General features: G+C 44.2%; 1 protein-coding gene across 2 annotated transcripts in view; it reads left to right on the top strand.

The window, feature by feature from the left end:
• LOC144826433 (transient receptor potential cation channel subfamily M member 7-like) overlaps window positions 1-12,310 on the top strand; it is a 1,864,676-nt gene that overhangs the window by 562,599 nt on the left and 1,289,767 nt on the right. For both annotated transcript variants that reach the window (XM_078684758.1, XM_078684760.1), the window contains exon 10: window positions 877-949. In XM_078684758.1, coding sequence (XP_078540884.1) covers window positions 877-949 — 73 coding nt within the window. The remainder of the gene's footprint in view (window positions 1-876; window positions 950-12,310) is intronic.

Genomic DNA, 12,310 nt, shown 5'->3' with positions numbered 1-12,310 from the left:
AGGCTTTCTACTTAGCGTACTTTGTGAATTGGCTCCCAACGGCTTCTATGAGCACTTCTCCTCTTGGCACACTTGTCTAACTCGTAGATTGTAATGCTTCTCTTTTGGTGACGGGATACTGTTGAAAGGCGAAATCAGCGGATGAATTCACCAGTACGACTAGACACTATATTACAAATTTCAATTACTATTAAAAAAAGCCTAAACACTATATGCTTTTACTGTGCCTTTTAGAACATACTGCCATTCACCTTATAAGAAAGACAGAAGGACACTAAACATTGCTTTTCATGTGTTTGTCGCTCTGACACATATTACTGATCTGTGATTGATTGTGCATCATATAGCCGTTATATTCACGAACATCATATCTGAAACCAGTACTGTGGGACTTTTACTACTGGAGGATAGGACCTTCTGTGATCACTTAATTTCAACGATTGTACAATAAGGCATGAAGTATTTGCACTGTGCATATTTTGCTGATATGTCTCCAAACTGCGACTGGAACTATATACAGGCACAGTATGTTTAGAGGGATTGTTAAATATGCCAGTTTTTCTGTACAGTGTGACATTGGCTAAGCATTCTATGTTTTTACTTTGCCTTGAAAAATTTGCTGGGACTACTATCCCAGTGTGGAGACGAAACACGTGTTGGCTGGCTGAGAACCTTTTTGAATAAAAAGAAACAAAAGAGGAAAAGAATAAAAGGAAGGATTTGACTACTGTGTCTCTGAATTGCGTGTACTATCGCATATGACTGTTTTTTTCTAAAAACTTTAAGACTTCTGTTAGGGATTGTATAATGTAGGATTACGTGAACACTTTTTTATTATTGGATTTTGGGTAATTCTGATCTTTGTTTTCCAAATAGATAACGGTGTTCCATATGGGGTCGGAGAAACATCAGGATATTGATGTTGCAATATTGAGAGCTCTATTAAAAGGTAATTTTGTTTTTTTCCGACAAGCATATTTATTCGTCACAATTGTCGGGTCTTAAAGGAGCAGTGAAAGAATACCAATACCAGTAGTTATGACATCTCCAAACTAAAATCCTGTTTATCAATGAAGAAACATTCTGGAACAAGCGATCATGTTGGATAACTGTTACAAGCTATGTGACGTAAACATTGTTCATAAACATGAAAGTAATAATCACTTTTTTTACGCTCCACAAAATGTAGTATCTTGGGAGCAAAGCTTGATTTGAAGAGTTCTGCATATTTTATGACGTGAAAAAGTGTTTCAATTGGACGCTGAGCCACTCCTTAATGCAGGACTAAAAGCAATCCTAAGCTCCCTAATGATACCATCACTGTCCCTAGTACCTTTGTTATCTCCCCCAGCTGCCAGAATAAAACATCTATTCCAACTGATAGATCTTCCATGCTGGTGTGGCTTATCGGTGTACATGTCACCAAACAAACCATTTCTGGAACATTTTTATAAAAGCATGCTACAACATAATGATTTGAAAGCAGTAAGTATGGGCTCTCCGAAGATTGTTACTGCCAGCAAAAATTCCCTTTATACCATTGATTGTTTTTGTTATCAATCCAAACACCTTAAGTTTGCATGAAATTTATAAGCATTGATTGCTTCTGTTTTTATGTGCAGTGATGAAGTACTTTTAGCAACGAGAACACGTTTTAGGATAAAATGTAAACACTAAAGCTTTGCTGGTTATGCATTTTAGTAGGCTGGCTTGACAAAAAAGAAAACTTAAAAGTACTGATGTAATCTTTTTGATAAACCGTATTTCAGAAAAGGATGCTGTTAGACAAGTACCCCCATCCCTCCAAGTAAAGAATTAATTTGGACAACTTTGAGGCAGCCATGCTACTCCGTTCTCTTAGAAGGCCACCCAAGGCATCTTCAGTTACCTTTCATTAAGGTTTTCTAACTGTGGGATGGCCATTTGGCCGTAAAATGCCTGGAGGTGCCTGAGCTGTGGAGTTCATGACTAATCCCTGGGGGATACCCCCATCCCAGCATTACTAGAGAGTAGGAGGCACAGTTAGAAAGAGTCGTGGCACGCTTGGCATTGGCCTGTATGTTACTAAGACTGTTGACTACAAATTGTTTGGCTTTATACCGAGTGGCTTCTTCTGTCAGTACTTGCACATTGACTATTGACTGCGCCGACTTGTACATTTTCAATGCGATTAAGATGGTCCATTATTGGTTGCAATTTCTCCACCAAGATAGAACAAAATTTCTCCACCATATCGTCAATTTCTGTAGGAACCTGTGGTGCGTATTCTTGGGTTTGAGTTTTCTGGGACTGGGTTAGTGTCTGAGTTGTGAGCTGGACCCACTTCCAAAGCTGGCTTTTGAGTCCTTGTGGGGTTAGTGGCTGGTTGGATTGACAGGGAAGTTTGTTACGAATAGAGGACTGATTCCTCCCCGTGATTTTTTCCTCTTTGCAGCCGGGCCACCCTGGGACTGAGGGGTGGATTGAGTAACAATAGTATTTGGGCGGCTCGGAATCTGAACTTTTTACAGCAATCTGGTTTGTTCCAAGTGGCCACTGATCAGGGAACATATTTGTATTCCAGCTCCTGTATCACTGGGTTCTAAGAGCTTTAAGGTGCTAACAGCTAAGGTGGCCCAGTCACCGATGTTATTTAAGGCAGGGACATTGCCCAAAGAAAGTCTGCACTTAGCAAGAGCGATTACAGTGGGAATTATCCCAACAGCTCTCTCAAGCATGCAATCAATAGTTACTGTTGGCTGGGACATATTAGCAGTACCTGCAGTTTTTCCATTGCCCATGATAAGGAACAGTGGGACCACTCAATTGTTGAGACGCACCCTCGCAAAAGACTACCAATGTCGACTTCTAAAAGAGAAGGCTCAGCGCAGCCTTGTCCGCGGGCAGATCGGACCGCTCTTGGTCAAGAGAATTTATACGTTTCAGCAAACAGTGATCCTGTGCCTGCAGTCAGGAAAGCTGGGGGATGTAGTCCCACCCTAGTAAGTACAGTTTGCAGCGCAAGGCAGGGCACAACATCAAGGTCCAGCATCTAGCTAGGTCTCTATAGTGGTTATTATGTGGTTACACTCTAGGTCTTCACAGGTTATGTTTGTTCTCCAGTGCTTTTGTTTTCAGAGCTGCAGAGCTTGTTTTTAGAGCTGTCCCCTATCTTCTTCTTGTCTCTGGTTCAACAGCCCGTTTGTCCCAGGAGAAGCAACTCTGGAGCCAAGGCCCTTCGACATGACCGCAGGCATCTGATCCTCTGTGCCTCTCTCCACCGGTGCTTCTTTATCTTCAGCGATGTCCTCCCTCTACTTCCCACCTTCGTGCTTGCCTGCCACGTCTCCGACGTCCTGCGGGGTTGTTGGGGTCGTAATGATGATTCTCCTTGTGGAGCTCGAGCTTAGAAGCACCTTTTCTATCTCCATGTCATCACCATTATATAGAACAGCAAACTAAGTAAGTTAGAGCCAAGACACTAGTTTCAGCTAAAGATATGAAAAAAACCCTATGGTTGCTTTACATACCCCACCAATGGAGACATTTAGGAGAAGAGTAGCAGCAGTCTTGTGGAATGTGCTTGACACCTTCCTGAAAGTTCTGTTGGTTTGTTAATTGACACTATTCACATCACGGACGACTATTTGGAAATAGTAAATCAACTGCTGATAGTGTGTAGTTACACAGCATCGTATGGTCTTCTGATCTGTTTTGTTTTGTCAAAGTTTTACTATGGGCATTCGTCACATCTAGAACAAGCAGCCACCTCTCATCCGGATAGAAAAGATTAAGGGAAAAAGATGGAAGAGTTTTTTTATTTATGGGAAAATATGAAATCCCTTTTGGAAGGAAAGGTTTGTGTGTGTGTGTGTGTGTGTAAATTATATAATTTGTTTCAGATTACAAATCCATAAACATATAGTAAAATATGGCCGCTTGCTCATAATAACGGTAAAAGCAAAATACACATTCCAACGTTTAAAACAATCAAATGGCTTCAGGTATTAAAAACAGTCACTCCATAAAATCAACAGTAGGACAAATTTCATATTATATTCAGGTGTTTTCAATTCATTTTCTTAACAATCCCTTATCCAACATTTAACATTGTACATACTAAGGTTATATCCAGCGACAGGAGAATAAAAGAAGCACAACCCACAAATACATAGTCCTGCTTTCTAAGACTCGAGCAGAGACAGTTTATTCTCCTAGTTGCTTATGGGTAAGTCAAGTGGCATGTAAGAATGTGGACATGCCAACTACAGTCCATTATCTAGTGTGAAATTTCATGTACCTAAGAGCTATTTCTGGTGTCTCAAGGCCTAATTCTCGCCATAGTGGGATAATCCATTTCTAGCACGGTGCTCGATAAACAGCACAGAAGAAATAAAATTGTTACACAGATTAGGCATTGTTGCATGCTGGACGAGCTTTGATAGATCTATTTATCTATTCCCATCGAGAAGTAAACTGTGCTAATGGGAGCGTCCCATACCTAAACTTCCGTTAAAGCTGCCTTAGGAAAGAGCCTTGTATGGCATCAAGTGAGACTTAATAAAATGGTTTGATCTTGTGATAAAAAAACTGGTCTGCTAAACTACCGGACTTTCAATTTTTGATCTTTTCACACCAAAGATAATCCCTACACTAGTCTTTAATCAATTGTCGTGGGAACCCAGGAGTAAACGTATATAGAGGTAGACACTTCTATTGTCTTTACACAGTCACAACCCCAGAAGGTTGGGAGGAATTCCAGACAACCTCTTAATTTTACGATTTAATGAATTTTTTACCCTGATAATTAACCTCTCCCGACAGGTCGACCTCTTGGTTTGGCCAAAGCTGGGCCAAAAAAAAGGTTGAATAACAACATCTAAAGTAAGGCTCATTACACCAATGAAAGATCCCCACTGGGGTCGATGAGTTTAGTCCCCCAAAAGTCCATGAAAGCACACACCATGTAACTATAATAGGGGTCAGACATAGCCACCTTGTTTGCACCGTTGACTGCCCTACTGATAGTTGTTGAGCAGTTAGTCTTTTTTCCCTTGAGTGGAGATGGAAGGGGACTCACTACTTGGGTGTTGTTGGTTGAGGTAATGGAAACATATCTTGTTTCTCCGATGGGGACTGCAGATGAATATATGACATTACTTTGCATGCGTTTACAACGCATTCCTTTACAGCACGGTCAGTACAATGACTGTGTTACCACACATACCATTACAACGCAAGTATTTTATTTATTTATTTATTTATTTTATTTTAGGAGTTTTATATAGCGCTAGCCTGACCCGAGGGTATCGGAGCCCTTTACAACAGTGTTTCAATGGAGATCCTTTATAAAGCAATATCATACAAAAAGTTCGGAAGTCCATGGGTGCTGCAAATTCTTGAGGTAGTACTAGGATATTGAGGTGGCCTTGTTGCATGCATTGTAGAGGTAATTCAAGGGTGCTGCAAATTCTTGAGGTAGTAGTAGAGTCTTGAGGTGGCCTTGTTGCATGCATTGTTGAGGTAGCTCAATAGACCTGAGGAAACCTCGGTTTGGCTGAGGTGAGTCAGTGGGTGCGGAGCCAAAGCGGGGGTAGGGTTAGGCGTGGGGGTTATCCCTTCGGGTTGGAGCGGTTGAGGAGGCGGGCTTTAAGGTGCATTTTGAATTTTGTGAAGGACGGGATCGTTCTGATGTCTGCTGGGATGGAGTTCCAGATTTTGGGCACATTTCCCGCGAATGACCTAGCAGCTGTTGATTGTTTGCGTGCTCTCATGGGTATGAGAAGGAGGGAGTTCGAGCTCCTGAGGTTCCTTGTCTGACCTGCCCTTTTGAGCTTGGCGGCCAGGTAGTCCGATTTCCCAGTGTGTAGGGCTTTGTGCTTGAGGCTTTGTGTGTGACTTTCTGTAGGGGGTGCTGAAGTTTAGAATAGTATAATTTACTATTCCAACTCCAGTCTGTGCAACAATAGGGAAGGTGTTGGATTTAAATTCCAACCTCTAAAGCTCCCACTACAGCAAGTCGTTGCAATGACTTGCGTGTAATTGCATGCTTGGTAACAACGCGGTCGTTGTACTGACCGCGTTGTAATGGCACTGCATTGTACCGACAGCGTTGTGAATGCTTTTCCCCCTGCAGATGGATGCTGTGCCCTGTTGCTATGGTCTTGGTGCGAAATTGTTGCGCTACTCTGAATGTCTCTTAGGGTACCACTCTGAGAATTTACAGAGAAGCCAAATTCTTTAAGACCTTGAGTGGGTGGGCGTTCCTTAGTGTCTCATGGATTACCATTGCAACTCACTAAGTCTGGGGCCAATTTAAATTGTCAAGTGTATTTTGCGGAAGGAGCGACTGGGCTTCTAGGTCTAGGAGTCTGTCCACTATGTCTTGACCTCTTATTTATAGCGTATCCAGTGTGTCACATTGTTGGTTAAGGATTCAGTTGATTTCTGTTGGCCCGTCACCAATTTAGGGACCTTTGTGGTATAGATGGACCCACCTTGGAGGGATTTGGGTGTACTAGGAGGTCCCTTGTTGAATTGAAGGGGTTTACATTCGAATCAGGGGTCCCTTTCTGCAATTGATGTTGGCAGTGGTTATCTAGCTTAACACTTGATAGAATGATTGCCAATGAAGGTGGCAGATGTTGGAGATTCCTGCTATATGGCAAGCTCTGGGGGTTGCTGGAAAAATACTAGCCATTAGGGTGGGTATATGGACTCAACCGATTGGCCAATAACAATCAGCCGATCCTGCATAGGAATTCCTGGAGTTCGGATCACCCAGGTATGTGTGAGGTTTTTAGGAATTAAGACTATTTTGGTGGATGAAGACCCCGAGGGTACCCCCCCCCCCCCAGCCCTTCACTTATACCGGACACCCACATAGATGACCGCTTATTCGGCTTGGTTTACTCTCGCACTAAACGCCTGAGAGAGACTTTAGCTGCTCTGATAATTCCAAATTGAATTTCTGAAGCTCTTTAGCATAGGACATAAGGATTGCACAATCTATTTCAGAGTTCCATGTTCATTACTTAGGTTTTCAACTATTCTTAAGGCAGAATCCTGCCCCGTTCTTTTTGATCTCGGCTGCCTTTAGAACTTTTAGTTCGGTAATATCCTCTTCCATATGATTGAGGGGGGTGAAGTGGTCGGAGCAAGCAATATTGGATAGGGGCTCCGTTTCTGCTAGTACTTGACTGGGGGAACCAGAGAATGAAAGATTGCTGTGGTGGTGGCAGGGATCTGTGGGATTAGAGGGTGGGTCAGGATCAGTAACAACAACCCTGCATGGCCTTTCCTTCCCAAATGTGGCCTTCCTACTGGTTCTTCATCCAGAATACCCTCCACCTCCTCAATTAGCACATCTATAGCACCTAACATGCAGTTGTCTGCAGCATATCTTTTGGCAATCTTCCTTGCTAGTCCGTGCCCAGCTGTATTCTCTGTCACTTTCCTCTTAACCATGCTAAAGATTGTCCATGTTAGGGAAAGAGAGCAAATACTCACAGATGGACCTGGAAATAGAGCACTTTTTGATAAAAGAATCAAGGGGGATTGGCCCTGTCCTGCCCTGCCATCTCGTGTTGCTGACGGGCATAGGACAGGCCCGCCCTTAGCTGCAGGACCTCGGGTAGCAGTGCTGTCTAGCCCACCTCCAGATCCTTAGGATCTTGGGACATGTAGTCCGTGCGCCTTGTCTCCTTAGAATAGTGCTCTCAAGCTGCGGGTCCTCGTTAAGCCCTTTGAGCGCGATGGTGAGGAACAACATGTGCGTTGATGGCCAGCCCACCTCGAGGCCCATAGGACCTTAGGACTTGCAGTCCCTTCCGCTTGTCTCCTCAAAATAGCGCTCCCATGCTGCGGGGCTCAGTAAACGTCTTATAGTGCTATGGTGATGAACAGCAGGTGCAGGGATGGCCAGCCCGCCTTCAGGCCCTTAGGGTCAAGTCCCTGCGGCTTGTCACCTCAGAATAGCGCTCCCGCACTGCAGGACATCGGTAAGCCCTTTAGAGCGTGATGGTGAGGAACAGCAGGTGCGGTGATAGTCAGCCCACCTCGAGGCCCATAGGACCTTAGGACTTGCAGTCCCTCCCGCTTGTCTCTTCAGAATAGCATTCCCGTAAAGGTTGATACATTCTAATGAAGCCAAATTATATGGAACAGCCCGATTCTGTTGTATGGTACTTCTTCCGATCTTTGTAAGGCTGTCACTGGTCTCTTATCTGCCAAAACTGAGAGAGCTTAGGAAAAGTCTGAGCACATTTTCAATGATCTGTTCAAAAATACAACCTCAGACATTCTTTTCAGCATGGAAGCAACTACAGGCTATAACTTTGTGGCTGTTGCTGTAAATCACTATAATCACTCCTTCTTTGAATACATACTGTATCTATCCACATGTATCCTCACTTGCTGTCCTGCTACACTGCATAGTTTTGGGATCTCACCATCTCACCTCAGAAATGGAATGCAACTTAATAGCCCATATGTGGCTGAACTGGTCTGAGCTATAATACCAAATAGGCCTTGGCAAAATCAATAGGTCTTGGCAATGCTCAATTTCCTTGTCAATGTAAATGTCTGTTACCCATGTTGTCTAGCAATACATTTGCTGTACATCATGGCTGAAAGTCACTGGAAGCCCAGAATCACAGAATGTTGAGCGGATGGCGATTCTTTTCTCCCTTCATGTTGAATTTATTGTCCTGCCCCTCCTAGCACAAAAAAGTGCTTTGACATGGCCTGCGCTGGCTGCATCATATCCCTTTTCTCAGTGACTTTCAGCCATGATGAACAGATGTGCTGCTGGACAACATGGCTAAAATATATTCACGTTGAGAAGGCCAATAGCTCAGACATCTATTGACTTGCTAATTGCATGTTCAGTGTTGACTGGGTCTTGCTATACATATGTGGAAGTGAGAAACAGTTGAGGAACTTTGAAGTGAAGAGAGGATGTGGCGTAATGACCGGAGCGGCCAACAGAGTAACTAGGGAACTAGGTTCGTATCTCTGGCAAGGCTGAACAGTTTGTGATTCTGGGCAAATCACTTAGGTGTCCCCCTGTGTACGACAATGAATGTGTTGTGTAATGAATGTAACTGGTAAGCACTTAAAGTGCTCCAATACCAACAGCTGGTCTTAGCACTCTGACGAGATGGAGGAGAAAACAAGCGCTCCAATACCATTGAATTGTGCAATAAAGAAAAATAAATAAAAGCAGCAGCGACGAGGACGGTAGGGAGGAGACGGGTCAAGCAGGGAAGCAAGAGGGGCTAGGAAGAAGGGCAAGGAATAATGGGAGAGAGCGAGAGGAAGCAACAATGAAGGAAAAAAAACGTTAATTTTTTTTTTTACATTTTATTTATCATTTTCAAAAGGAAAAGGAAAGAGACACAGTTCAAAGCGAATGTTACAATGATGCATCAAAAATACAAATCATAATAGGTGGACAATAATATAGGTACGGTAGAGTAGCACATAGCACACAACTAAAGCCATAATAGTCGCTCGGGCACTGATCGCAGTCCAACACCATCATAAATCAATTTTGACATTGCCGTGTAGTAATGCAAAATAATATAAAATACAAACAAGTAAAACAGAAAACCTTGCCAATGTCTTGGGTCTTCCATTAGTATACATCATCAGAGCAATTGTTCACACTTTTCAACACATCAAATGAGATGAACGCAAGAAAAATAAGGTTTACAGCATTAGTATATTTATATACGGCCGTCTATCCAACCCCTTCTGGGACAATGGAGCTCATCGACTGAGATTGTTGTTCCTCAGTTATCTTAGCAAGGTATGAACGATATGGGCCCCAAATATCAACCGGGCGGGATGCCAGTGGGATCTGCGTGGAGTATTCCACACAATTAACATTACAGAACGCCATGCTCCGAAGCCAAGCGCGTGAGCTTGGAGAACGCTTAGAACACCAAAACAGCGCAAGTTTGCGCTTTGCTAACAGAAATCCAAGGGCAGCGAGCTTACAGACAGAGCGTTGAAAATTAGCAACGTAGCCCAGTAGTGCAATTTCGGGGGTGGGAATTAATACAATACCCAATATATTGCCAAAGATGCGATGTACTTGAACCCAATAGTCATGTAAGAGAGGGCAGGTCCAGGAAAGGTGGGCGAAGTCGGCATAGGGAGCATTACATTTGGGACAACAGTGAGGTCTGCAAGGATCAATCTTAAGTGAAAGGGCTGGAGTGTGATAAAGCCGTCTCAGAAATTTGAAGTGAATGAGTTTGTGTCTACTGTTGATGGACACTTCCTTCGTGGCTCTACAACACTGTGCCCATTGATCATCTGTTATTGGTTTACCCAAATCACCCTCCCATGCAGCGCGTACCTTGGAATCCAAAGAAGGAAGCAAGGCTACACAAAGCTTATACGGCTTAGAGACCATATGCGACCCAGTCCAGTTCTGTATGATAAACGTGAGCGGAGTGGTGTCATCCGGGGGAACCAGAAATGTAGGAAACTCGGCACGCATCATGGACCGAATTCTAGTCAAAACAAAAGAATCCATAAATGAGCGGTCAGCAAAACGTTTGTCGTCTGATATGGAAAAGGCGTGACCCTCGGGGAAGAGGTCGCCAACGGTGTGGGTTTGATATTTAGATAATGTGCGCTGGACCAAGGGTTCACCGGTTATAGCAAGCCAATTAGCATTGGGCAGTGGGAGTGCGGGAGAGTACAATCGGTCCAGATGAAGCAGTCTGCGCACCTTGTCCCAAGCCCAACAAGTGGACGAGACAGTCTGTATATCTTGCGGGTCACGAGGAATACTCCTGGGAAGGACGGTATGAAGGGCCACAGGGAGCACCAGGTCAGCCTCAGGCTTCAAGTACAAAATCCTAGCATCCGGGTGGAACCAGGAGTGTGCGTAGGAACATTGTGCAACCAAAAAATAGAGATAAAAATCAGGGACCCCAAAGCCGCCCCTTTCATATGGGAGTGTTAAGACACACCAGGACACCCGTGGAGCCTTGTCTCCCCAAACTAATCGTAACATTAAGGAGCGCAGTTGGGAAAAAAAGGCCTTGGTGAGTGGGATCGGGATGTTATTGAAAAGGTATAAAAACCGAGGAAGTACTATCATTTTTATTATGGCAATCCGACCAGCCATGGATAGAGGGAGGCGGATCCATCGCTCAAGTTGATCTTCTAAAAAAATCCAGAGCTTGACCATAGTTCAGGCTGATTATGGAAACCGTGTTGAGGTGGACATGGACCCCCAAATATTTGACCAATTCAGTATTCCATTCCAGAGGAAAGGCACAGTTCCACTGCAATGTGGAGGGGGTGAGCGGAAAAATTACGGACTTGTGCCAGTTAATGCAGAGGCCATAATATTCCCCAAAGCGGATTATTTCAAGCACTAAAGGCTCTAGGTTAACCTGAGGCATTCTAACATATAAAATCGTGTCATCGTCATACAAAGATATTAAAAGTGGGCCCGTGCGGAACTGGAGACCCCGGTGGAGGTGTCTCTCCTGAAAATGGTGAACCAAAGGGTCCATCGCAAGGATGAACAGCAAAGGGGAAAGGGGACATCCTTGGCGCGTACTGCGCGACAATAAAAACTGTTCACAAATAGTGCCATTCAAGCGCAACCGGGCCTTAGGCGTGGTGTACAACAAGGCAACTGTAGACACAAACACCTCAGGCATCCCCATATGTCTCATAATGGATAAAAAGAAAGGCCACTCCAGTGAGTCAAACGCTTTCTCAGCGCCTAGGAGCACAGCAGCGGCCGGAGTGGAGGGGTCCATTCTATGTAGAACCGAGAACAACGTCCTCAGATTTAAGGAGGTGGAACGATGAGGGACAAGTCCCGACTGTGCCGGTGAAATGATGGACTCCCTCAAAAGCAAGAGTCGGATGGCCAGAACCTTAGCCAGGATCTTATAGTCTAGGTTCAATAAGGAAAGGGGTCTGTACGAGCCACAAGAAGTGGGGTCTGTGCCAGGTTTTGGGAGAAGGACAATAACTGCCTCACGGAGAGTTGGTGGTAAGATGCCAGATTCCAATGCCTCTGCGTATACCTCACCAATCTCGGGACCAATTCTTCTTTATATGCTTTATAGAAATCAGCGGAAAAACCATCGAGGCCCGGTGCCGAGGAGCCCCTCAATGCATCTACGGCTTCGACTATACTATCCGGAGTGATGGGTGCAGCAAGGAATTCTTGCATATGCTTTTCGAGATAAACCATGGCGATCTCGTTTAAATAGGGCCCGGGGTCTTTCCGGTCTCCCGATAGCGTGGATGCGTAGAGGGTCTTGTAGTATGACAAAAAAGTGTCACAGAC

The sequence above is a fragment of the Lissotriton helveticus genome, chromosome 3_2 (assembly GCF_964261635.1).
Source record: "Lissotriton helveticus chromosome 3_2, aLisHel1.1, whole genome shotgun sequence".
Lineage (NCBI taxonomy): Eukaryota > Metazoa > Chordata > Amphibia > Caudata > Salamandridae > Lissotriton > Lissotriton helveticus.
Note: the sequence above shows the minus strand (reverse complement) of the source record. Positions and strands in the feature narration are given on the sequence as shown.